Source organism: Myotis lucifugus, unplaced genomic scaffold (assembly GCF_000147115.1).
Source record: "Myotis lucifugus unplaced genomic scaffold, Myoluc2.0 scaffold_21, whole genome shotgun sequence".
Lineage (NCBI taxonomy): Eukaryota > Metazoa > Chordata > Mammalia > Chiroptera > Vespertilionidae > Myotis > Myotis lucifugus.
Window position 1 is genome coordinate 6758091 of NW_005871069.1, and position 27055 is coordinate 6785145.

The following is a 27055-nucleotide window of genomic DNA, read 5'->3' on the forward strand; positions in this document are numbered from 1 at the left end:
AACCCTCACGCTCTCACAAGATGGCTGCCTACGACCAGGGCGGCAGGGGGGTTAGTGAGGGACGACCAAAGGACTGAACAGCAGGCTGCGTGGGGTGACCAGGCTGGCGGGGGGACTATGAGGGGTGACCAGGCTGGCAGGGGGGCAGTTGGGGGTGACCAGGCCAGGGCAGGGGGTGCAGTAAGGGGTGACCAGGCCAGCGGGGAGGGCAGTTAGGGGTGATCAGGCCAGCACTCAGAGGCAGTGAGGGGCTATCAGGCCGGCAGGAGGGGGGGGGCATTTAGGGGCAACCAGGCAGGCAGGCAGGTGAGCGATTAGGAGCGATTAGGAGCCAACGGTCCAGGATTGTGAGAGGGATGTCTGTCTGGCAGTCGGACATCCCCCAAGGAGTCCCGTATTGGAGAGGATGCAGGCTGGGCTGAGGGGACATCCCCCTTGTGCATGAATTTCGTGCACCAGGCCTCTAGTACATATATATTCTACCATCTTACCCACCTTTGGGTGTTAGCCAATTTAGGTTTAAGGAATAGAATGGCCACTTACTAATAAAGTTAAATTACCCTTTGTTCCTATGATATTGATGGCATTTATTGTGGTAAAATGTAAATAACTTCCTGGCCAGTGTGGTTCATTGGTTGAGCGTCAACCTATGAACCAGGAGGTCACAGTTCAATTCCCAGTCAGGGCACCTGCCCGGGTTACAGGCTCAATCCCCAGAGGGGAGTGTGCTGAAGGCAGCCAATCAATGATTCTCTCTCAGCATTGATGTTTCTGTCTTTCTCTCCCTCTCCCTTCCTCTCTGAAGTCAATAAAAATATATTTTAAAATGTACATAAACCATTTACCATCTTAACCCTTTTGAAGTGCACTATTCAGGGGCATTTAGTGCATTCACATTGTTGTGCCATCATCCATCCCCAGAACTCTTGTCATCTCCAACTAAACTCTGCCCATTAGACAGTAACTCCCGTCTACTCTCTGCCAGCCCCTGGCCACCACCTATCACTATGAATTTTTGTCTCTCTGAATTTAAAAGTAGAATCATATGGTGTTTGTCCATTCATGTCTGGCTTATTTCACTTAGCGCAACAGCTTCAAGGCTCATCCCTGCTGTAGCCCCGTGTCAGAATTTCCTTCCATTACATGCCTCTTTTGTTTATCCATTTGATATCCATGGCGTTTTAAAATAAATATGTTAGCTGTATTTTTACTTTTAAATTATTTTTCCATTTTTTCCCTAACATTCCTGGTGGTTGATATTTAAAACACTGGCAGTCCAAATAAACCAAATTGTATTCATTCTACCCAGACCTCTAATTAGCTCCCCTTAAAGCACAGAGACATTTTCCCTTTTTAAGAACTTAATAGTTCTTTCTAATTAACAGGTTTCTGGGCTTTAAATGTATTTTTTATTTTAATACCAGCATACGCTAGTTCCAAATACTTTGGCATTATCTTAGGGCTCTTGGCATAGGAATAAATGGCATTTAAACTGCTAGAGTAGTCAAATATATAATGAAACACCTCATAAAGGTGTCCTTAAATGTTATGTACTCGGATTCATTGGCATGGCTTTCCTTATTGGCCCCTCAAATAAACAGAGTGTCCTGCTAAAGCAGGAGAATTTTGGGGAGTGCCACAGGAGAGGGGCTCAGCCACAAACACCGACTAGGCTGATGGCCACGCAGCTGCTTGTCTCCCTCTATACCTCTACTCCCCGGGCACAGAGGTGAGATCCTCACAACAGGCAGCACTACATACACAGTCACAACTTCCTAGGATTTTCCAGGGTCAGAAAGCCCCAGACTGTACTAATGCAAACCAGAGGGCATGGTGCAATTTTCCAAAATCACCCAACTGGTATAACGTGGTGGTCCTGGAAGCACTCGCCTCTCTCTCTGGTGGGAAAGGTCAAGGCTGCGAATGGCAGGGACACTGCGCATACTCAGCTCCTGTCCTAGAGCACAGAGGCTCCCCCAGGCGGGACCACGCTCTGGCTTGGAGGTTAAGAGCTTGACCTCTGCACCCAAGTGTTTGGCTGGGCTACTCTCCTTGACTCTGTGACCTCAGGAAGGTCCATTCCAGCGGGATGCCACGGTTTCTCCATCCACACAGTGGGAACACTAGCAGGACCTGGCTCCCCGTTGACACAGCAACTGAGCCACGAGGAGGGCCAGCCAGCTGGGCACATCCTGTCCCCACACTGAGTGAGGAAACATGAAGAAGTAAGTTCCTGCATAAGAAGTCTGCTTTAAAGGAGCCCACCATCAATCCAGGAACCCCTACGCAGCCACACCGAGAATAGCCGCCTCTTCAGGTTAAAGGCAGCAGCCTGGGCTCCATGCCCAACACCCTTTCAGTTACAATCAGACTGTTTTAAATTTACTCAGAAAATATCATTCCTGCCGAACAGAGGAGTGTTTGCTCCTGCGTGGCTGGGTAGTAACTGCTCGTGCACACTCCTGAATAACCGCAGTCTACATTCAAAACACTTCCACGTCCATCCACCTCGTCCTGCCCTCAGGGAAATGAGCAAGCAGGGGCCCTGAAACACGGTGAGCTGGAGTGGCTCACTCAAGGCCAGTGGTCTCAGCGCCTTCGTTCATCTCTGCTCAGCTGTTGTGCAGATGAGAAAAGTGTCCCCTGTGGTGGACACAGCCTTTGCTGCTCGTGCTCAGCCCAGGGCAGGGAGGGTGCACAGCCCAATCCTGCTCAGCCTGTGACATGCTGGGGCGCAGAGGGCAGCTGCGGAGGAAGGCGTGCTCACCCTCGGATCCGCCTCCCACAGCCTGGAGAGCAGACACCAGCACCCCAGACAGTGCCAAGTGCGACTCCTGCTCCTATTCACACACCAGCCAAGGAAAACACACCATAGTCTTTGCTCTGAAAAGTTCGTTCAGAAGTCAGGATGAGCTCAGAAGCCAGCATTCCCAAATGTGTGGCGACTCTCATGTTGATTCTGGAGCACCCCGGCTAGCTGCTGCCTGTCTGGTCTGGTAATGCCACACTTTCGGTCTTTTTAAAACAGTGCTCAGGGCTTCAGAACTGCCTTCAGCTCCTGCTTGAAAGAAGGCACAGGGTGGGGAAATGAACATGTGTGATTGCAGTGCAATCTGCATCACATTAATTACAGTTTTAATCTCTGCCCAAATGATCCCTAAGCACTGAGGAATATCAGCTCTTCTTGGTTTCCCCCCTGGTTCATGGGAGCAGGTGTGTCTCAGGTGTTCTTGATGAACCCACAAGGTGCCTTTCCTAAACTCGCCCTCCTCAATGCTTTCCTGTTGCTGTAGTTGAAAAGAGAGCCTGAAAAATGAATCTTCTTTCAAACCGGTCGAACAAGACCCTGCATCTGACAGGAAGGATCCAATCTGTTACTTACTTCATGCTGGGACTTGAATTCAAAGGGGGAAATGGGCCTCTCCAAACGGGACATTTAATGGTTATTTATAGCCCTGCATCACCCGGGTCACCTGCCTGACGAAATGCCATCTGCGCTGGGTATTTCCACGTCAGTGAGACCCAAGGGCTGGGGCTGAGGTGGTCTAATCCCAGGATTAAGAGCAAGGAGACAATCCATAAGGCCATGAACAAACAAACAAAATCCTACCCACTCAGATCTACAAGACTGGGCTCATGGAGACATCTTTGTTGCTGCTCTTAAGTTTTCTCCGTGCCCCACCTCTAAGTTCTCAGGGCAAGACCTCTTCATGGGAGTCCAGACTAACACAGTTATGCCTGGGAGTTAAGCATCCACGGATCTGGTGTGGTGTTGAAAGGGGAGAGGAGAAAACAGGAATCCGCTGGGACCAAATGGCTTCCGAAAATTCTAAAGGTGGGTGGGGGTGGGGAGGTTACACTGACTCCTGCCATCCCTGGTTTCTTGGGCTTCATCTTGCCTTGTGAAGAACTGTCCCATTCTCACCGGTCTGCAGAAGTTAGGTGAAACCAAGTCCACATTGCACTGACCTGGCCTCTTTGCTGAATTGACCCTCTCACTCTCTCCACTCCCAGTGGTCCCCAGCCTTTCTCTGTCACTCTTGGGACCCTTGCTCCTGAGGCTAAGTAGAATGGTAGAAGGTGGAGTAGATCTGGGTCTGTGTGGCCTCAGGCAAGTCACTCCACTTCTCCAAGCCACCATTGACCTACCTCTAAACACAAGAATGTGTGCATGGCCCAGCCCGTGTGGCTCCTTGATTGAGGGTCGACCTATGAACCAGGAGGTCACAGTTCAATTCCAGGTCAGGGCACATGCCTGGGTTTCGGGCTTGATCCCCAGTAGGAGGCATGAAGGAGGCAGCCGATCAATGATTCTCTCACCATTGATGTCTCTATCTCTCTCTCCCTTTCCCCTCCTCTCTGAAATCAATTAAAAATAAAAATAATGTGTGCATGAACAGGGCCAGGCCCTTGGTGTACCCTCCATAAATACTCTCCATGGCTGAGAGGACAATCATCTGCAGCAAACACTAGATGGCTCCACTCCCCAAACACAGATGCCTGAAGAAATCCAATGACATTTCTCTCAGGACTCCCAGGTTCTCATCAGTAAGGGACACACACTGCGCTCCTCAGCTGGCAGGAAACTTCTGAGTGGAGAGGCCTCTCTTTGTAGCAGAGTTCTGCCAGCTATCCTGATAAATCCATATCTACCCCCTAGCCCTGAACACACATTCACCCCCAGGCTGGGAGCAGGGCACAGGCCCCAGGACCACAGAGTCCTTGGCAGTGAGGACCACAAGAATGCACAGTGCGCCCTCTCCTCTGAGCCGATTCCATCAGCATAAAACATCTCAGGACAGAAGAATTTTGTTGAGGATGATTATTTACTATGATGAACAGCTGTTGTTTTCAATACACTAACAATCATTTTGAAGTGAATTTTTGAAGAGCATCACAGGGGTTAGCTCTGGGCAAATGCTCTTGTTTTTCTTCCTCTTCGACCCTTCCCTTTTAACCATACTCACTGTTGGTGTGGGGCTAGGGTGCAGGTTTTATTTGTGGATCCTCAGAATTTGGGATTCTAGTAGCATCTCCATGGTAACCACCAGCAGGGAAGCCAACGAGGGGTTTGGAAAGGATGCCTTTCGCCTTCCCAAGGGAACAGCTGCATCCAGGCTGGTGACTCCTGAATTGCTCTGATGACTGGACGCAAACAAAGGTGGCTCCACCCCTAGGTCCTCTCCTGAGAGTGTCCACAGACCTCCCTGGACGAAGGCCCAGAAGCAGCTCCCTCGGGAACCTGTCTGATAGTCTAGTCCCTATGTCAAATGTGAGGTCAGGACTGCCCAAAGTCCGGGAAACAATAAAAAAATTTTTTTTTAAATCTAAGTTTAGCAAATAGAAATTGAATGGGTGAATGGATAAACATTGTGGTGTATCAACCACATGAAATACTATTCAGCAATACAGCAGAACTGCTGGTTCTCCCAGCATGAATGGGCCATAGGTATTCATGTTCATGTGAGAGCTGGAACATGCAGAACTAATGCCTGGTGGTTAGAATTGGCTTGGCAGGCAGGGTGTTGGCATAGCGCAGTGATGGCGAACCTCTGACACGCGAACTCATTTTTTTGGTTGATTTTTCTTTGTTAAATGGCATTTAAGTATATAAAATAAATATCAAAAATATAAGTCTTTGTTTTACTATGGTTGCAAATATCAAAAAATTTCTACATGTGACATGGCACCAGAGTTAAGTTAGGGTTTTTCAAAATGCTGACACGCCGAGCTCAAAAGGTTCGCCATCACTGGCATAGGGGAATGAGAAGACTGCGGAAGGTCAGGGATGTTCTCTGTGAGACTGGGTGCTAGTTCTGTGGTGCGTATATAACCACAGCCACCGACCTGTACACTGGAAATGTGTGCATTTTTTTATGATTTAATTATACCTCCATAAGCTGATTGTTCTTTATATTCTTAGCAATAAAAATATAAAATGTGTGCCATTAACAAGAACAATAAACCATTGGTTCTGAGCAGACGTGCAGACTGAGAGCTCCACTTTAGTCATCGTGAGCCATTTCCCACTGGGACGTGCCTTGCACATGTGAGCCATGGCGTGTAGCACATTACATGTTACAGTGTGCATAGCAGACCTCACTGCTGCTTCTGCCATAGCTCTGACTCAGGTGGTGCGACCATGCTGTTCGATGGCACAGAAATGAGTCAACCACCTTCATCGCCAGCATCTGCCTAAAGCTCTAGGCTGCCTGAGAGCCTGGAGTGCGAAGGCCACACACAGCTGCCTCCCTCATCGCTTCTCCCCAGGCTCGAGACTGCAGAGAGGCATGGAGGTAGAGCATGTTGCGGGGTGGGATGGGAGATGAGCATTGAAGAGCTGTGTGCCCTCCACCTGCCCTCACCTCACCTTTCCTTTCAGACAACTGTCTCAGCAAGCCCCTCGCCCGGCCTCCGCCACCATGTAGGAGGCCTCTCAATCACCCAGGGTGACGATTCTCAGAGAGCAGCAAGCCCTCTGAGGGCCCCTCAGGAGCAAATAATAATAGTGATCATTTCTAGATCCTTCTTGCTTCATTGCTTGCCACAGCTTTGTAGCTACTTTAGCATCTATTAATTCCAGTGCCAATAAATGGTTTATCTCCTTCAACTTCCTTTGCTGCCAGGATATCTGCACTATCAGATTAATGGTGTATTTTGCTGACATGTTGGGGTTCTAGTAGAAGGTCTTAGTACTTGTGTATGATGTTGTTGCTGTGGTTGTGCTGCTGAGCAAAGGTGGTGTGACTGAGATACCAGAAGTGAGGAGCCTGGTGAAGCTTCAAAAAGTCCCTTTTTATTGCCTCATCAAAATTGATGGACAGCATTCTCAGGGTGAAATGGGAAAGTTATTTTCACTAAAATGCATTGATTTAAATGACAAAATGAAAATTTTTTAGAACTCATGTCAATATATAAACATGAAATTTTGTGGCAAGCATGTTCTGTCTGGGAACTAAAAGTGGCACTGAGTTCCCTCAGGTCACTGCTCTGTCCTCTGCTCTTAGCAACAGGTGAACGAGTTATTTCCTAAATAAGAAGAAATAAAAGATTCTTACTTTCTGTCAAGAGGCCACTGTGCCGGCTTCTCCCTTATCTCCTTGTCTCATTTCTCTGCTCTCATCAGCTCGGATATGTTTGGAAAGAAATACTTTCAGCTTGCCCTGTCACCCCCAAACCCAGCTATTCTTCTTGCCTCTGGATTCACTACAGAACAGTGAGTCGGCACCTTAAAATAGTCCCACTATGTGAGGGGGTGAAGCTCGATGCACAAATGCATGTGCACCTACTTAGTGATGAAATTCGTATTCTATAAAGCCCCGACTGAGGCTGACAAACAGTAATAATAATTTGGTGTTTAGGGAATATTCTTAGGCCATGGCTGTCTATAGTACTTCAGAAACAATTGCTATTACCACTAGTTAATATGTAGAAAAATAAAAACTGACAAGAAAGGTAGAGTCAAATAAAAAGATAAAATGTGGCCCTAGCCAGTTTTCTCAGTGGATAGAGCTTCGGCCTGTGGACTGAAGGGTCCCAAGTTCTATTCTGGTCAAGGGCACATGCCCGGGTTGTGGGCTCAACCTCCAGAAGGTGGCGTGCAGGAGGCAACCGATCAATGATTCTCTCTCATCATTGATGTTACTATCTCTCTCTCCCTCTCCCTTCCTCTTTGAAATCAATAAAAATATATATATATATTTAAAGATAAAATGTGAATAGAAATATCCAAAATTTTGGTTTTCCTTGCTCTTTATTGCCTCTCTGGATTTTTTTTCATGTGGCTTTTAGAGTCTGTAATAATTTGTTCAACACTATCACTTATTAAAATAAAATCTATTTTTATACATTCAATATTATTTATATACTAGAGGCCCGGTGCATGAAAATTCATGCACTGGAGGAGGGATCCCTCAGCCCGGCCTGCCCCCTCTCACAGTCCAGGAGCCCTCAGGGGCAGGAGGCAACCTGGTGATCAGGGGAAGGTGACGCCCCATCACACCTCTGCTGCTGCCACTGTCGGCAGCACAAGCCTTGGCCATCCCTGGTTACCTGAGCCTCAGGCAGCCCTGGGCAGCTGGGGGGCTGAGGCGGGTCTGGCCACACTGCGTGCCTACCACCCCCCACCCCGACAGGGCTGAAAGGACTGGAGGACTCTGGTGGGGCTAAGGGGACTGGGTGCCGCCATCTTGTGGCTATGGGTGCCACCATCTTTGTGACAGCATGATAGTCAATTTGCATATCCCCTCTTTATTAGATGGGATATAAAAGCCTACTGGTTGCTATGACACGCACTGACCACCAGGGGGAAGACACTCAGCATAGGAGCTGCCCCCTGGTGGTCAGTGCGCTCCCACAGCAGTAGCGCCACTCAGCCAGAAGCCAGGCTCACAGCTGATGAGCACAGCTACCACGGCGGCAGCAGGCACAGCGGGGCCGGGATGCGCAGAAGTGGCACCCGGCCTCGGCTCGGGCTCCTCCCCAGCCACTTGCCACATTGAGCACTCCGATATCCCCCAGGGGATCCCAAATTGCGAGAGGGCGCAGGCCAGGCTGAGGGACCCACCAGTGCACAAATCCATGCACCAGGTCTCTAGTTCTGTAATAATTTCAGATATACAGCAAAGGGGTTAGGTAATCATAAACTTTACAAAGTGATCCCCCCCCCCCCAATATTTCAAGTACCCACCTGTCCCCATATGTAGTGATCATGATATTATGAACCATATTCCCTATGCTGTACTCTAAATCTCTGTGACTATTCTGTACCTACCAATTTGTACTGCCAATCCCTTCACCTATTTCACCCAGCTCCCCAACAACACTCTCCTCTGACAGCTGTCTGTCTGTTCTCTGTATCTATGAGTCTGTTTCTCTTTTGTTTGTCATTTTATTTTGTTCTTTAGATTCCACATATAAGTGAAATTATAAAGTATTTGTCTTTGTCTGGTTTATTTCACTTAGCATAATACCCTCTAGGTCCATCCATGCTGTCGCAAATGGTAAAGTGTGAATGTCCCACATCCCGCATGGTTCAGGGTTCAGGCTCTGGAAGATGAAAGAGACGAGATAAGAAATAATAATTTGAAAATTGGGGGGCCAGGCGAGAGCCCATTCCAAGAGGATGGACTCCGCTTGTGCTCCGGCCTTGCCATCCTTTTATTCAGTTTGGAATACACCCATAGCCCTTAGGCAGGCAAGTTCCAGTAACAGGCAGACTATCTTATCAGTAAGGATTTACATGACTATCTGGTGGGGAAGTTGATTCAGCTACCATTGTCTCGACTAAACAGTGGGTACATAGCCCTGATTTTTGCCAGGGCTTCAAGGGTCACCAGCATTCGGGTTCCTTGTCCATACCTCTCTGCCAGAGAAGACAATAGGCAGTTTCCCACAGTAAAGTTTTATTCTTTTTTATGGCTGAGTAATATTCCACTGCATACATGTTCCACGGCTTCTTTATCAACTTGCCTATTGATGGGCACTTGGACAGTTCCAGATCTTGGCTAAATAATGCTGCAGTGAACATGGGGATGTATATATTCTTTCAAATTAATGTTTTGGGTTTCTTAGACTATATTCCCAGAAGTGGAATCGCTGGGTCAAAAGGCAGTTCCATTTTTAATTTTTTTATGAACCTCCCTCCACACTGTTTTCCACAGTGGCTGCACCACTCTGCATCCCACCAGCAGTGAAGGAGGGCTCCCTTCCTCCACATCCTCTGCCTCTCCGGATTCTGCTGCTGAAGAGCTAATAACCTATATAGAATGCAAACCAGATTGACACGCCCTCCTCCTATCTCAAACTTAACTTCCTATTTCCAATAAATAATCTTTTGGCTGCTTTTCTCCCTAATGCCTTTAGGATATTGTATTGTAAAGACAGAGTTCAGGTGTTTTCTCCAAAATAATAATAATAATAATAATAATAGATTTCCCATTTATCATTTCCTGCTTTGTGTTCCTGTATAGTCATTTCGGGGTGGTATTTGGGGATTCTGGGTTTCCATGACCAAATGGCTCACTGAGAACAAGGGGATTCATAGGATGACACATTGTCTGAGGCGGCGGGTGATTCTGAAGGTTCCTCACATAACTCAGCTGTTTTGTCACTAATTCATCCCCTCTGTCAAAGAAACAGTGACCCAGCGTGTGGCAACTGGGGAATATAGGTGCTCACATGAGCACAGTGTTTCTCTTTGTATAGTGGGCTCCTGGGTACAAGTGCTTTGAGTTGGAAACACAGGTCTCCCATTCTGAAAGTGAAAAATAACACCTCCTCCTTCAAAGCAGTGCATCAGTTTAGTAGAGCTGGCATCCTCTGTCCATTAGCAGGTGACCTTAGGCAAGTCACTAGCCTCCTGGACTTCAATTGCCTCAACTGTAGAGTTAAGTGGTTGGACTGATTCATTCTCTCACTTTGACAGATGACCCATTCTTCACAGAGAGAGGGACGAACCTTATGAGGGGCTGGGAAAGCAGGAAGTTGGGTGGGGAGGGCTGTCTGATCCCTGGCACTGTCTCCGGGTCTCCCCTGCAGCCAGGGGATCAGCACTAGCCTGGAGCACGCTCACCAGGGTCTTCAGACTCTCCAGCAGGTGAAAGCTGGTCAGTGCCGCTTCAGCTGTGGCCTGCATTGTGCTCTGGTCCCACCTCTCTGGAGCTCTTTCCCGGGATGAGGTGATGCTGGGAGGACAGTGGCGGAGTCAGTCCAAGGGGCCTGACACTCAGCTTAAATCTGCCTTTTCTTTGGGGCCTATCCGTTCCTCACTCTGTTTTTGGGAGGTCCCTCTGACCCAGTGGGATACAATGAAGGCAACTGGAGCAGCCTCAGGCCCTGCAGGCACTGCTGCTGATGAGGTATATCTTTCAGGTGAACCTATGGGAGAGGATGGCCCACGTGGGAGACTACAGACCGATGCCCTGGCTCCCTGTCCTGGTGGTAAGTGGGTCAGGACACCTGCCAGCACTGCGCAGGCTTGGCAGAGATTCCAGTGGGAGCCCCCTCCAAGCTGTGTCCTTCACCAGCCACACTTCCTTGGGCAGGTTCCTTGGGCTCTTAAGCCTCAGTTTACATGGCTGTAAAATGGGAACAACAATAGCATCATCTTCACTGAGTTCTTCTGAGGATGCAAAAAGGTAATGCCTGCAACACACTGAACAGCACCCAGGGTTTAAACTAGACTTCCCTGGTTGGTGGCTTCTTTTTTTTTTTTTTCTTTTTTTTTTTTAATATATTTTATTGATTTTTTACAGAGAGGAAGGGAGAGAGATAGAGAGTTAGAAACATCGATCAGCTGGGTGGCTTCTTTTATAGGATTTCATGGATAGAAATGTCCTTAAATGCTTATTTACATTGTGATATACACATGCCTGTGTGACGAGCCACACCTGTGGACCATACAATTAAGAAAGATCCAAGCCTTTACCAGGAGCCCTCAGGGGAGGAGAAGAGGCACATGTGACTGAGAAACCTGCTGTGCTAGAGGCTTGGGGCAGGAGCTGCCTCATTCATGACTTTGGAAAGAATGGAAGAAAGTTTTCATGGGGGAAGCGAGTTTGGATCAGGCCTCCAAGGTGGGATGGGTGTGGGACAGGGGGAGGCAGGAGTGAGGCCAGACAGTGGAAGCAGGGTGGCCTGCCCAGTTTATCAGCTAAGTTCCTGGGGATGGGGCACTGAATGAGCACTAACGGACTGAGCAGGCTCCCACCACCAGCCCTTCCTCACCCAGCCTTGGGGCTGTCTGGCCACTGACCCCGAGTAACTGAGTAACTGTGTGTCTTCAAGGAGGCATGAAGGCCAAATGACCCCTTTCTTGTGGCAGGTGTCTCTGATGTGCTCAGCCAGAGCAGAATACAACAACTGCGGCGAGAATGAGTACTACAACCAGACCACAGGGTTGTGCCATGAGTGTCCCCAGTGTGGGCCGGGAGAGGAGCCATACCTGGTAAGACCCCCTGCCTGGCTGCCAGACCACAGCCCCCGAGACCTTCATGGGGTATTGTCACCATACTTAGTGTTGCTCTGCATGTGGCTCCCTAGCTAAATCAGTGTCCGGTGCACCCGGGGCACCCTGTGCCTGATGGGCCTGTGCGCCCATGCACATGGTGTGCCCAAAGACTGTAGGTTTGGTCCTGGCAGGTGTGGCCCTGGACTCACCTATGTCCTCTGTCCTCTTCCTCGGCCAGTCCTGTGGCTACGGCACCAAAGATGAGGATTATGGCTGCATCCCCTGCCCAGCAGAGAAGTTTTCCAAAGGAGGCTACCAGATATGCAGGCGCCACAAAGACTGCGAGGGCTTCTTCCGGGCCACCGTGCTGATGCCAGGGGACATGGAGAATGACGCTGAGTGTGGGCCTTGTCTCCCTGGGTAAGCATGGGTGCTCCAAACTGCACCCAGGACACGCTCTCAGAAACCTCTGTGTATCTCTGAGAAGCCCGCTGAGAACATGAGCACCTCAGGCTGCAGTGCAGCGTCACTCCTGCTGTCTGCCCTGTTCTACCAGGGGCGACATGCAGAGAGGAGGTCACGTATCTGGAATAAGGATGGTGAGTCCTGCCACCTTTCCTGAGCAGGCAGCTTGCCCAGGCTCAGTTTCTGTGTTCTTTAAGCCAACATCAGTCAGCTCTTCCGACTTCTCAAATCAAACAAATTTGCTGACTACTTACAATGAGATAACACATGTGGAATGCTTTGGGAAAAAACACTAAAATCCCATACAAGAATATTACTTTTAGTATTCTGAGGAAAACTGAGGATAAAAGCCACTGACAGGAATATTTGAGTGTAATATGTATATAATTCCACCACAATTCTGTTATGTATCAAAAGTCTTCCCCAAAAAAGCAAAGTGCAAATGCAGTTATCCTGAAAGAAGGATAAAAATCTTCCTTCACGCGGGCAGGACACATTAGCAAGTTCTGCTTGAGACAAGGAGGTGCAGCCTACCCCAGTAAACACCAAGCCTCTGCAGTTGCTGCTGCCTCCCTCTGGTGGCCACACAGCATAATGCTTGCAAGGGCTGCCCGGACACCAAGAGTGGTGATGGCTCAAGGGTGATGGAGGTGGTGGGGGCAGCGATGGAGCTGGCCAGGGTGCAGGCCATGGTGTTGGTCATGGAGGCAGCAGCATTCTCAATAGTACTCTGTACTTCACAAATCGCTTGTTTACACGTCGTCTCACTGTGCTGAATTGAGAGGAGGAAGCAAATAAGAACACATTCAAATGAGAACACTGGGCATTAGTCTAAGAAAAAGGAAGTATAAAAAAGGCAGAAAGTCCCACCAATTTAGGAATAGACTGAAAGTGAATAACTCTTTAAAATGAGGAGATATTTTAAACTCGCAGAAATTAACCCTAATTCAAATTTGTTACTGAGAAGCATCCATTTCCATGGCTTCCACCACCATCTCTCTGCTGGTGATTTGCCCACCCCCCACCTCCAGTCTCCCTAGTTTTCTGTCATCAGTTCAGACCTACGTCCTGAGTTACAGACCTGCCTATCCAAACCCCACAGGGACAACCACGTCATTGTCCGACATTGTCCCTGACACAGGATGATTCAAACATATTTTTCAAATGAATAAAGAAATCATGAGAACTTTATTCCAGAACCTTTTCAATAAGGAAAAAACACAAAAATAGGTAGCTATACCCAAGGAAGATGTTAAACTATTATCTTAGAAAATATATATAATAATAAAAGCATAATATGCTAATTAGACCAGACATCCTTCTGGACAACCTTCTGGATGAAGCTATGGCAATGGGGGCTGAGGCAGAGGCAGCCACTGTGGCAGCGGGGGCCAAGCCCCTTCCATGAATTTTGTGCATCAGGCCTCTAGTCCTATATAATAAAAGCCTAATATGTTAAGTGTCTGGTCGTCCAGTCATCCGTTCAGCCAATCAAAGCATAATATGCTAATGATAAGCTAAGGCTACTCAACTGCTCTCTATGACATGCACTGATTACCAGGGGGCAGATGCTCCAACCAGTAGGTTAGCTTGCTGCTGAGGTCCAGCAGATCGGGACTGAGTGAGATGCGCCCTGGAGCCCTCCCCTGGTCCCTCCCCGGCTGGCCAACCTCCCGCATCCCTCCCCAGCCCCAATCGTGCACTGTTGGGGTCCTTCAGCCTGGCCTGCACCCTCTCACAATCCAGGACCCCTCGGGAAATGTCAGAGAGCCAGTTTTGGCCCAATCCCACAGGCCAGGCCAAGGAACCCCACTGGTGCACGAATTCGTGCACCAGACCTCTAGTGATGAAATAAAAGTCCTTTCACTGGGTTTTCTTTAGTTTAGTTGCTGTGATCATTGTGTTGTGGGGGCTCCACCAGAGAGAAGTGTTGGAAGAAGCAGTCAAGCCCTAGCTGGTTTGGCTCAGTGGATAGAGTGTTGGCCTGAGGACTGGGGTTGAGGGCTTGATCCCCAGTAGGAGGCGTGCAGGAGGCAGCCAATCAATGATTCTCATCATTGATGTTTCTCTCTCTCCCTCTCCCTTCCTTTCTGAAATCAATAAAAAAAATATTTTTTTAAAAAAAGAAGAAGATGAAGAAGCAGTTGATGCATCTGACCCAGTGGGTCACACGTCTGTGGAGGGCCTGCAGACATTGGGCTTGAATGAGAAAAATCAGAAGGACCTTGACTTTAGATGGCTAGAGTCAGTCTCTGATAACTTATAATTCCTGGGACTTTTCTCTCAATTGCTTTTAATTGCTGCGGGTACATAATTCATGAAAAAATGCAGAGTTTTATGGATTAACGATAGACGTGCTGAGGAAAAGCATGCTCCCCTTGCCATGCTCAGCCTTGGGAAGAAAATAACCCTTTTTGCAAAACCTCAACTTATTTTGAAAGCCTGTCAGTGTGAGAATCTGACCTGACATTCATAACCTAGCATTTATTTCAGTAAACCTTTAAATTAGGAGTCCACCAGGTAGGTACTAGTGAGACAAAGAGGAAAGACATAGTGCCTCTCTTTCCAGTGGAGGAGAGAGACAAGAAAACCAGTGCTCAAGAAGTCCAGGAAGGGCCATTTCTGTGATTGGGGTCAGTAGGGGTCTTAGAAGACTTCTCAGAGTGATGCTGGGATGGGTGGAACAGAGTTGAGAAGTGGAACAGAGCTCTCCAAGTGCAGGTGCTCAGCCAAAGCCCAGAGGGTGAGCAATCTGACAGGACGTAGGGCTGCATCCCTGGGCCAAGTGAAAGGCACACAAGTGGGTGTGGAGGAACTAGTGAGGGGAGAGGCCAGATGGAAAGGACTCTGGAAAATGATGCTGAGGGCGTGAGTCATTTAGCTCGACGCTAATGCAGATGTATAAGCTGGTGTAGGACATAATCAACCTTAGGATGACCCCCTTGGCAGCAGTGAAGATAAACACTGTTGAGCAAGGAAGAGATGGAAGCCTGGGGAACAGGGATAACGTGGGAAGTTGTGAGGATCAGGGCAAGGCGAAAGCACTGGAAGTTGGAGGGAGAGGGAAAATTCAAGAGCTTGTTGGAAGACAGCAGAGACAGGAGTTGCAGACCATGTGCATGTGGGATTTGGGGAAGGAGATTTTGAAGAGGATTATCAGGTGTCTGTCTCAGCCAGCTGTGTGGACAGTGAGGCCATTTGCTAAGATGTAGACTACAGGAGGAAGAATTTTGGTGGGGAGGTGGAGGAAAGATGGAGGAGGTATGTGTGGAATTTGAGGTTGTTACATGCAGAACAACATATATAACACATCTATATATATAAAAGGCTAATATGCACAGTATCCCAACGGGAGTTCAACTGGGAGACTGGGAGTTCTGCTGCTCACTATGATGTGCGCTAAGCATCAGGGAGTGGTGCATAATGAAGGAAGGCCCTGGCTAACAGCTGGAAGGAAGGCCCTGGCCAGCAGCCAGAAGGCCCCAATCAGCCCTGATTGCCAGCCAGTCCTAGGGACCCTACCATGCACAAATTTCATGCACCAGGCCTCTAGTATGTAAATAAACAGCTCAGGCCACATCTGGAAGTCACCTACCCATTAATGGTGTGGGAATGACTGGTCCAGATAGGCTTCCCCATAAGGCAGCTTCATAGAGGAGGGAGAGGAATGGGTGCAAGATGGAGTTGGCCCCAAAGCATTGCTGTCTCACCCTCTGCGGTTCAGACCCATAGTGTCTGTGAGACTCAGCCAGACTATATTCCGATGCTCTAAAAGGGGTAGTGAGTATGCACATTGAGCAGCCTGTTTCATTCTTACGTAGACCCACAGAGACTCTCCCGTAGAGGGGACAAGCCCTGGGACCAGTGTAGTAAATGACCTGTCCTATGGGCAGGTGCTGGCTCCGTCACTAGAAAGGCTGCTCTGTGGCAATGAAGACAGTTGGTTTGGGACCAATACATTTATCAGAAAGCAGTTTGACAGGGGAATGGTGGTGAGCTCCCTGCCTTTGGAAGGCTTCAAAGATATGGACAGCCCTCTGTGGAATTAGCAGGGAGGCCGGCATCTGTTTACAAGGATCTTCCTAGCCTGCAATCTTGAGTGACTCCCTCCCTGCTCCATGAGAACAGTGACCTGCTTCCTCTACACTTTGTCTTCGGCATCGGGACAAGGTGAGGGGAGCACTGGCTGAGTGTGAAAGATATTGTGCAATGGACACGCCTCAGTGCACCTCTCATTACTCCACGGAAGTGAAAATATAGTCAGTTTCCATTTTGGCTGTTCTGTGATATGACCTCAAATAAATCACTCCCTACCCCAAGGCCATGGAAATTGAGGGCCCCTACTTTATCTCGAGGCCCAACCTCCTTATCCTGGCTCTAATAAGCACAATGCTCTATCAGGGTGGGATCCCAAAGGCCTCCCCTCTCCTATTACATGCCCTAGGTTTTGAGACAAAATGAAGCTCTCAGGCTATAGCACAAAGGAGGATTACAAGGAGTTTTAGCAAGTTGGCACCATCAGCTCCATGAAAGGCTGTTTTCATTCCCAAGTCCCTGTGGTCCCCAGGCTGCGGATGCAGACTGCCTCCTATTTGTCTTCCTGACACCACAGGTTGCCTTGGCCTGCTCCCCCTTTGTGGTTTGGCAAGCACCATCTTCTCATTCTTTCTCTGCTGTATATCAGTATGTGGCTAAGACACTGGCTGAACAATGAGCAGTACGTGGGGCTTTCCTGTTGAGAAAGACTTGTGTGGGAGGACCAGGGAATAAAACCTGAGAAGAGGAAGAGAGGAGAGGTGAAATTTCATAACCTCCCCCAGGGCATCATGTTACCCATTGGAGAAACTCCTGCTGGCTAGCTTCCACACCGCGTCCACTCCCTGCAAATAAGGCATTCTAGGATGTTTGGAAAACAGGGGCAAAGGACACGGTGGTTGCTTCTACATACCAACATTGTAGAGGGCAAAGGGAGCATCAGAGAGCTCAGTGGCATCCATTACAAGCTCAGGAGCTCTGAGAAAAGGGAACCTTTGGAGAAAATCTACACACAAAGAAGATTCTAGAGGCACATTTAAACTGAGTCTTGTCTTGGGTTACCCACCTTAATCAACCCTTAAAGAAAAGCAGAAGAAAAAAAAAAAGAAGATCCAGGGAAAAGTCTAAATAGAGAGCAAAGAGTGGGAAATTAGACCTTCACAGAAAGACAAAGGGGCCTAATACTCTAGCTGGGCACAGCTCCCTAAATGAGCACCCAGCTTCAAGTTCATAGAAGCTAAACAATGAGTCTCCACTCCTGTCTGGCCGGGAATGAGAGGTGTGGGGGTAAACTAAACACAAGAAGTTGAGGTTAGTCTTAAAGAGAAAAACCCAACATTTTAAAATGTTCTGTGAAATATATGCTAGGAAATGTGTGACATATTTGACACTCATGATTTTATAACCTCCTGGAGCCAACATTTTTTTAAAAAATTATAGCCCTTCCATATTGTGTCTTCAACTAAGCTATTGAATACATTGCACAGCTTGGTGCAGACACACAGCCAGGACAGGAGGTGCAGTGGCAGCCATCGGGGCCTCTGGGAGTCAGAGAGAGAGGACCCCTCAGGATGGGAGCCATCGGCCTGCCCAAGGAGGTACCTGTGTGCCCAGCAAAGGCAGCTGGCTAATCCCAGGTGGAGTTGCCCCTAGTGTGCACAGAGCGTGGTGTCCCCTGGGACCCAGTGGGTGCCCAGTTCTAAGACCAAGTGTCCTATACCCACCCAGGTAGCTGTGGATTTTCATCCAAAATGGAGCTCAGCACCAGGCTATTACCAGAATGGGATTAGCTGTTGTTCAGCTTTTTGAAAATGAGGAAAGGTGTATAAAATGCCCTTTGACTTCTGTCAGTCTTAGCACTTTGAAATTCTATAGAGAACAACTTGGTTTCATTCACGTCTCTTCCAATCAATACTTGCCTAACACCTTCCCTCCTCATCACCTAGCGCAAGGTACTAGGAATGCAGGCATGAACAAGGCTGGCCCTGAGGGACTCCCAGGCCAGGAAGAGAGGCATTCACAATCTGGGGGAGAAGAATGCACTAGAGGTGGAGGTGAGAGGAGGAGCAACTAATGATAGTGCCAACGAAAGTTCCCTGCCACCAATCTAATGCCAACAGTAGTCCCCAATCTGGGGACTATTCAGGTAAACAGTTTGCAAAGCCCAGAGAAGCAGCCCCTAGTGAAAACCAAATTTGTGCTCCACTGAGATAAAGAGGAGGCCAATTTTCATAAAATCCCCACCCTTGTCCCTGATTGGTCCATTTTTATGCAAATGAGGAATCCAAATTTGCAGTCTGGTCCAAATAGCACTGTGCTAATTGGTCAGCTTCACGTATTCTGATTGGTTGTTATGGGGCATCTCTGATTGGTTAGTAAAGATGCAAATTAGGTTATAGCTGTGAAATTTTAAATGGACAAGGCAGGTCTCAGCCCACTAACTCCTTCACCAGGATGGACTCAACAGGCAGGAGCACCGGGAAGAGACTGGAGGTTCAGTCTGCAGTTTTCCCCTGAAAGGCAGCCTATGTGAGAGGCCTCTGTCGGCAATGGCTGCCAGACTCTTGTTATGAATTTGGACCCAGTTAACCATGAGGAGGCCTTCTTGGCAGATAGATTCCTTCTCAGGTCGCAGAGGCAACTCTGGGTCTGTATGTCAAAAAGCTGCAGGAGGACTGCCCTGGCCAACCTGGAGTCCAGAGCCCTTCACCCTGGTTAGGCCACGCCCCTCCTGGTGCAGACACGCCCCTCCTGGAACCCGTGCGCTGGGGGCCCCTACGGCTTCCTGCTTTCCCAGCACAGATGACTTCTGGAGGGGACAAGGTGTGCATTTGAGAGAGGCTTTTTCCAGAGGTTTAATTGTGAACCTGGCTGTGCTGGCTTCTCTGAGGGATGTTTTGAAATTGGTTAATTAATGTTTTTAGATACACAGGAATCTGGGGATAAAACGCTCTGAGGAAGGGCAGGTAATTATGATCATAATGTTACTGATAATGGTTCAGCTCCTGGACGCTAGAGTCCGAATACTCCCCCCACAGTCCTGCTCCATGCTACCACTCACCACTGCCATCAGCAGGGCCTGGATGTGCATGGCTAATAAAAGAGATTTTAAAACAACCATGGAAGTATTCAACAGCGCAGAGGGATTTTCCATTTTTTGAAATGGTAGTAAGGGAGAACATGGGCACCAGCTCACTTTATTAATTGATTTCTCACAATGCAATACTGGTTCCATGATCATCGCTGAATGTATACTTATGGAAAACAAGCATACACCAAGAGAAGTGCCAAAACCTGCCTGCAGGTGGAAAGGAGGCTGAGTTGTGAGGCTGGGAGGGGAGGCCAGGAGGTGTGCCCTGCAGAGAACGGCAGCCCATGGTGGCAGGCTCTGGGCAGGGAATTCTGAGAGCCAGCATGGTATATTGACATCAGGAAGCTCGAAAGACATCACCGTTAAGGCTTTGTCTTTTTTTTTAAATGTCCCAACCCCAGCATGAATTGATATGGGTGTCTTCGGACAAGTGCTTCCTGAGGAGGAAGCAAACAAATTTCAGTTATGACCTGGCTGTCTCTAAAGCCCTCTGTGGTGACCTCGCTGGACATTGCTACAGCCACGTTGCCAGCCAGTGCCGCTCACTGGTGGTCAGCAAGTGTTCCCTGGGAGGTCCCAGTGTCACAGGCAGAGACACATTTACGGGCTTTCACCAAGGGAGTGCTCCTCCTCCAAAAGTGCCTGAATCTCTGGTTGGCAAGACACCCAAGGCACTAACCAGAGCATACACGTGGTGGCAGAGCATACACGTGGTGGTGGGCACGCACGTGGTGGCAGGCATGCACACGGTGGGCACGCAGATGTTTAGGTGGAGGATGTGGATGAAGATGGTGATGACATGCGCACACAAGCTCATCGGTAAAAGGAACCAAAAAGGGGAGGAGATATTTGTAAGTCCCAAACTGGCCCAATATTGGGGGGAAATCCATTTTAAGACAAGTTGAAAACCTTCAAGGAATCTCAGTGATCAAAATGGGCTGCTGCCTCAGCAGGGCTCCTGCTTCCCAGGCGTCTGTCTCAGGCCTGATTTGGATCATGCTTTGGTTGTGGGTGTGCCAAGTGGTCAGCATTTGCTTGTGGCAGTGCCCAGTTCACCTGTCTACTTTGTCTTGTTTGCCCTCCCTGTCTTGTAGCTACTACATATTGGAAAACAGACCCAGGAACATCTACGGCATGGTCTGCTATTCCTGCCTCCTGGCGCCCCCCAACACCAAGGAATGTGAGTGCACTTTGTCCTTCCATAAGAACGGTACTGGTTCAATATTGATGTCTTGCATTACATGGTGGGGTAGACAGAAGCCAGTCCTGGCCCCTAAACAAGTTAAGTACAGTAAAGGCATAAACAAAAATGTTCTCATGGCCTAACCAATCAGAAAGCAAGTCCATGAAAAAGGTTTGCTGTACCATGAGTCAGAGACTCAGGTCAGTAACCTTGGACAAGTGACCTTGAATAAATCTCATAACCGCTATGAGCCTCAGTTTTTTCATCTGTAATTTGGGGGTGCTAAAATCTGAATTATCTATGTCATGCAATTCTTGGATAAAACAATGAGACCACAGATGCCAAGGTATTTTGCAAAGTACTACAAAGCTCTGTCTAGACAATTGTTAGTTCTCATACATAACCTCTGCTTTCCCATCTGAGAAATGGGGACATGCAGCCAGATGGGCCATGTGGGGTGACGTGGTGAATGCAGCCCTGCATGGGTCAGGCTCTCAAGTGTGGACATGAAAGTTACTCTCTCCACCTCGAGGTCTCCACTTCCCCTGTACAGGGCTCCTGCTCAGGAATCAGAAGATGGGGCTAGAGGGTCAGTAATGAGGCCCAAACTCACAGAGGCCCAAACTCATAGAACTACCATCAGCAGCTCTACCCCAGCCAGCCCAGGAACTAGGTAAAACCTAGTCAGGACCCCAATGTGCCAGCTGGCTGCCCAGGCCCCACCAGGCTCTGCCCTTCCTGAGCCTTGGTCAGTGGTTGAGAATTCCTTTGCCTCTGCCTGAGAAGCCTGCTTTGGTTTTGTTTGGCTGTGATTTACCTGGGCCCTTGCCAGGCAAGCTAATGCCCTTGGTAGCCCAAGTCAATGGGTAGTGGATTACACACCCCATAATCAAAGAGAACCTGGCACGAACCCCAGGAAGCATATGACAGATGCACACGTGTGAGGGCTGGCGGAGGCCAGGGGTGCCATCTGTGCAGGAGCAAGCCCTGGACTCACAGCCTGAATCTGCCTGGGCTCTCCACCATCCCAGGTGCTTTCCTGTCCTCTGTGTTTCCATCCTTAAAGAGATGACGGCTTCTGTGAAGTGTGGGGCTGAGGTTCTCCCAGGAGCCCCGGGCTGCAGTCACCCAGCTGTGCTTTAGCATGCTCGGGTGGGGCTGAGAATGCAGGCTCACGGTCCCCAGGGGCTTCCGGGACCCCACGGAGAGCCCTGATGTGGGTTGTGGATCCTGCTCTGGAACTTCAGGGCCTGAGTTTACATTCCTGTTTCCTCACCTGCCAAAGACACCCACCTCCCCAGCTGTTGTGCAGGGGACTGAGCTACAGTGCTGGCTACTGTGTCATGGCCCATCCAAATACCCTCAGGAGGAGTGGCGAAGCACCACACAGTTATTGTTAAAATGAGGGGAAAAATCAATCTAGTTTCCAGCACCATCAAGTAGTAAGAGGGAGGCCAGAGGATTGCCACTGGTCAACATTGGTCCTGCCTCTGGGCCATCGTCATCTTCAGGCAAACAGACATGTGTGGAGCTTCGGACAGAGCCTGGTTGGGCCTCAGGGACTGTAACTGCCAGGGAGCCACGAACTCCCTGGTTTCCGTTTTCTCTCCTGAATAACAAGTGTAAGTGATGGCTCTTACATAAACCACATGCGTGTGGCAGGGACGCCGCCAGGTATTCAAGAGCTTTGAAACCTCTCCTGCTTGCGACTTGCCCATCGGGAAAGCTTCAAGCCTTTCTTCCAGAAGCTTCCACCGCAGTAAACAAGCACTACCTTCCTTCCGCACCCCTAGTCCCATCACTGTTTGTCCTGGAAGTGAGAGAAGAAGCCCTCCAGTTATTTTTCAGTTACATCAAAGAGAAGACCCACTTGGTGCAACCAAAGCTTTCGGGTTTTGTTGTTTTCCTTGCACGGGCCTGAGGACTGCCTCGGAAAGGACCCGTGCTGTGATGGCATGGGGGTGGCTCGGGGCGAGAGGAAGGAAGGGTGTGGCATCAGATTTGGGATTCGTTCGAGTTTCCACTCTTGGGACAGTTACCTAACTTTATACTTAGTTTCCCCATCTGTTACATGGGATCGTCTTCTCAGAAGATTGTTGGGAGGAGGAGATGCCATGTCAGGTGTGTGTGAGCCCCCACTCCAGTGTGCATGCGGCACTTACCATGGGGTAAAGCTTCAGCCTCCTGGGTGAGCACCAACCAGGCCCCTGCAGCTCCACATCGTACAGCTGACCTTCTCTGCATTGTCCATTCGCCTGGGACGCGGAGAGCAAGAACCCCTCCCGCAGAGAGTGCTGGAGGAATCGGGGAGAGAGTGGTGGGTCTGGCACCCAGCAAGTGTTCCCTGGTCATCATCACCATTTTATGACCACTTGTCAGTGACTGTAACCCCTGAGTCAAGTCCACTCTGCCACCAGAGAACTGTGTTTCCCTCCAGATGCTATCCTGTGATGCCAAGCAGTGATGAACTCCAATGTGAAGCCTTGGCCTCCCCAAATGCCAGTTTCTAGCTATTTCCAAAGCAGTGTTTCTCAAACTCGAATGTGCACACCCCTTGTTACCAGTCCACAATCCATGTGCTGACACTGCAAAAGGCCAGTGTTCAAAACAGCAGAGTTGGAGCAAGGAAAGTTGTATTGATTGAGAAGGTACCTAGTCAAGCAGATGATTCTTCAAATCCATCTTCCAAGAGCCCAGAATTCAGGTGTCTTTTATGTCAACAGAAGAGAGAATGGAAGGGACAAGAGATGATTGATCACCAAAGGCATCTGGCCACCAACAGGGATCCAAGGAAGAGTGTGAAATCTCTTTGTTCTGGGTCACCATCCCTGTACACATTTCCTCACCTCCCTGGGGAGAGGCATCCCCTGGCAAGAGGCTGTTTCTCCAAAAACTGTAGCCCCAAGCAGAATTCCTCTAATAATGAGCACATTTGTAGCAGGAGCTGGTAGCCTGCAGGCCATGGGAGAAATGCAGGCTGGACCAGAGGTAGAGTCCGAGAAAGCAAACATGTCAGTCTGTCACACCATCCCCAGGTCCGGTTAAGAAACAGGTCCTGCCTCAGAGGTCTAGATGGGCTCCAAGACTGCCCTCCCAGCAAGCTCCTGGGCCCCTTGAGCAGCCAAGTTCTAATGACTCTGCCCGTTGTTCCAGCAGCTGCCAGTAGGGGGCGCTGAGCCAGTGAAACAGCCTCAGGCCCCCTCAATGACAACTGTAAGAATCAACAAACAAATCATTCCTAAAAACCCAAGCTGTTTGCCATATGTAGAGAATGCCAGCCATCGCTATACTCATCAGCACACTTATAAACAGCGTGGATTAACAAACCTCAAAGGTTCTTAGTGAACCCTGTCATCACATTGAACAGAGGTATGCTGACATTAAGCCATATGCTCACGGTTTCAGACTCCTCCTGAGGAGGTGAGTGTACTCCCCGCAGAGCCCACCTGCCTGTACCAATGTCTACAGTCAGTGCTGCCTCACACTCAGACTCCATTTTCTTTCGTTTGCATAGAGACCTTGTAAGGATATTCCTGTCTACTTTCTGGGATACAGTTTCCAACAACCTTCCCTTACCCCTATTATAAAATATCTCATCTTTGCATATTCAAAGCTGGACTCCAAACATGATGGAGCATAAGATGAGTTAGTAGCTAACCACCTATCAGAAACAACACTGACACATATTTTCATCAATGATCCATTCCAAGGAGGCCAAGTGACCTGGAAAGACACAGCATGTGTTGGAGAAAAGGGAAACCTCCCAGGCACCACATACTTTTATTAGTGCTGAGCTAATCCTCATTAGGCCACAGCAGGGCCTGGGCAGGGGAATGTCCTGTGCAGGTCCTGTGGAGATGGTGTGCTCGCCCGAGGGCACCCGCCCCAGAGGGGACCGCTAGTCCTGCTCACTCTCCCTGTTATCCTTGGATGTGCTCAAAACACACCAGCCCAGGCTGTTCAGTTGGTACCAGCTGGAGTTCATTTTGGTGCAGCGAGGTGCACATTATTGACTCTCAGTAGCCTGCGTCCATTGTCCGCTGATGTTTACGTGTGACCGGCCCTGCCAGTCAGGTGCAGAGGCATTCCATAAGTCAGCATGCTGCTAGACTGCTCTCACTATCCCTCTCTGGGCCACCGGCCTGGGCATATCTGTATCCCCAACTCCCCCCCCCCCCCCATCATCCAGCCTCAGCCAGCAAGGTACAGGAGAGACGGGTGACAGCCACGCACAGACAGAGCCCCAGAGTCTTTTCCTGACTACACGGCCTCAGCTCCCTTGAGCCCTTACCAAACAGATGGATGAGCTTCGTTTTCAATGTCCAACTGAAGCTGTGCCCATAGTGTTTTCTCTCGCTTCACTGGGCCAAATGTGACAGGCTGCCTCCCAGCACGATGCCAACGGGGCTAACACCTGAAACCCAGCTCACCACCCTGTGATGGCCAAAGGCAGCCTCCAGATGCATCTTGTCAGCAGGGAGCACACACCTCCATCCACACCTCCCCGATGGACCACTGACTCTAAATCTCATCTAAATTATGAGATTTATCATGAGTTTGGAGGTCAGGAAAGCTATTTATCCTCCAGAAAGGCAACGACATGTCTCTGTGAGCTCTGGGCAGAGCAGAGGCTGCTCTTGGGGCAGGGAAGTCCCCAGAGGCTGAGGAGAGAAAGAAAGAAGAGCCACTCTTCCAGCGGGGATCATGAGCACACCTCCTCCAGCCTCCCAGGTCCCAGGTCCCACTTCCCAACTTCCTGCCCATCACCCACCAGCATTTACAGAAGAAAGGGCGAGGCCCTGGGGACACTAGTGCAGGAGCCCCCTCTGTTCTGAGCAAGTCTCCTCTGGGTCTCTGTTGATTCCGAGGTTAGCCCATGCTGGGCTGTTGCCTTGGTACCCCTATACCTCTCAGCACCCCTCGCTCTCTTGGTAGAAGAGCTAAGAAATCATCCCAATGACAGCAGTTGAGAACATAGAAGGAAAGAAGTGGAACTACAGAGCTCATCATGCCCTACAGAGGAAAACTCAGCCCCTCAATTGTGTGGTGATCTGGGTGGCACCAACACCCACGTTTGAGGCAACACTGCAGGTGACAGAGACCAGACAGAGAGCCAGAGGCCAGGAGCTCCCAATAAGTGAAGTCCCTGAGCTCTGGAAGTGGCAAATCCCCAGAGAGGGGATGCCTAACTCAACAAGAGGGGTGTTTTAAACAACGTGGAAAACTGTGCTGAGTGTGAGGGGAAGGACAGCAGGATGGCACCAGTAGCACACACCCTTGCCTTGCAAGCCTCCCCAGGGTGAGTCCTGTCCAGGCTGTGAAGAGGGCATGAGCCTTCACACCTCACAGTGCTTCCTTTAAAACCCTCCTGTTGGCCCCTCAGGTGGCGAATCGAATTTCTCATACACCTGTGACAGTTTAACTTCCTGTCCAACCCCAGCAACTGGCTGGCCTGACCCTGGGACACCTCACAGAAATGCAGAACTGCAGCAGGAGCCAGTCTTCAGCCTGCTCCCTCCCAAACCGCCACCCTATTTTATTTGTAGAGTTTCTATTTGTTCTCAAAGGTGTGAGGATCAAAAGTTTCTGACCCTGCTCTCTCCTGGGACCTTCTCTTCCTACTGGACACAGATGTATGGATAATCAGCAGGACTTCTCTTGCCCAGTTGGCTGTGGTCACTGTCTTCTGGGTGACCCAGGCTATGTGTGCAGGTGGCTTTAGAAAGACCACTCACAGAGCAGGTGGCTGTGTTTCTCCGGAGAACCTTCTGTTAAAGAAAACACCCCTGTTTCTCACAGGAGCCTTGCTGACCAGGGGCCAGGCTCGGTGCTGTTAGTCCTGGCTGGGCAGCTAAGAGGGCCAACATGCATTGATTTTAGGGAGGACTCTCACTTGGCCTCAGTCAGACAAGCAAACGCACACTCTCCAGCTCCTTCAGAACCGGCAGAGACAAAAGCACGGCAGGAGGACACTTACTTGAAACATGATCATTTTTCAGATTATTACAGTTGTTCCTCTTTTCCCCCCCCCCATAGCTCCCCTCCACCCGGTTCCCACCCCACCCTCTGCCCTTACCCCTCCCCCCCCCACTGTCCTCATCCATAGGTGTACGATTTTGTCCAGTCTCTTCCCGAACCCCCCACGCCCCTTCCCCCCACCCCAAGAATAGTCAGTCCACTCCCTTTCCATGCCCCTGATTCTATTACATTCACCAGTTTATTCTGTTCATCAGATTTTTTTCACTTGATTTTTAGATTCACTTGTTGATAGATGTGTATTTCTTGTTCATAATTTGTATCTTTACCTTTTTCTTTTCTTTCCTCTTCTTAA

General features: G+C 49.3%; 1 protein-coding gene across 1 annotated transcript in view; it reads left to right on the plus strand.

Annotated features, from left to right (window-relative positions):
- EDAR (ectodysplasin A receptor) overlaps nt 1–27055 on the plus strand; it is an 83960-nt gene that overhangs the window by 39579 nt on the left and 17326 nt on the right. The window contains exons 2-5 of the mRNA XM_023751366.1: nt 10873–10941; nt 11825–11947; nt 12189–12370; nt 20636–20721. Coding sequence (XP_023607134.1) covers nt 10891–10941; nt 11825–11947; nt 12189–12370; nt 20636–20721 — 442 coding nt within the window. The 5' untranslated portion in view covers nt 10873–10890. The remainder of the gene's footprint in view (nt 1–10872; nt 10942–11824; nt 11948–12188; nt 12371–20635; nt 20722–27055) is intronic.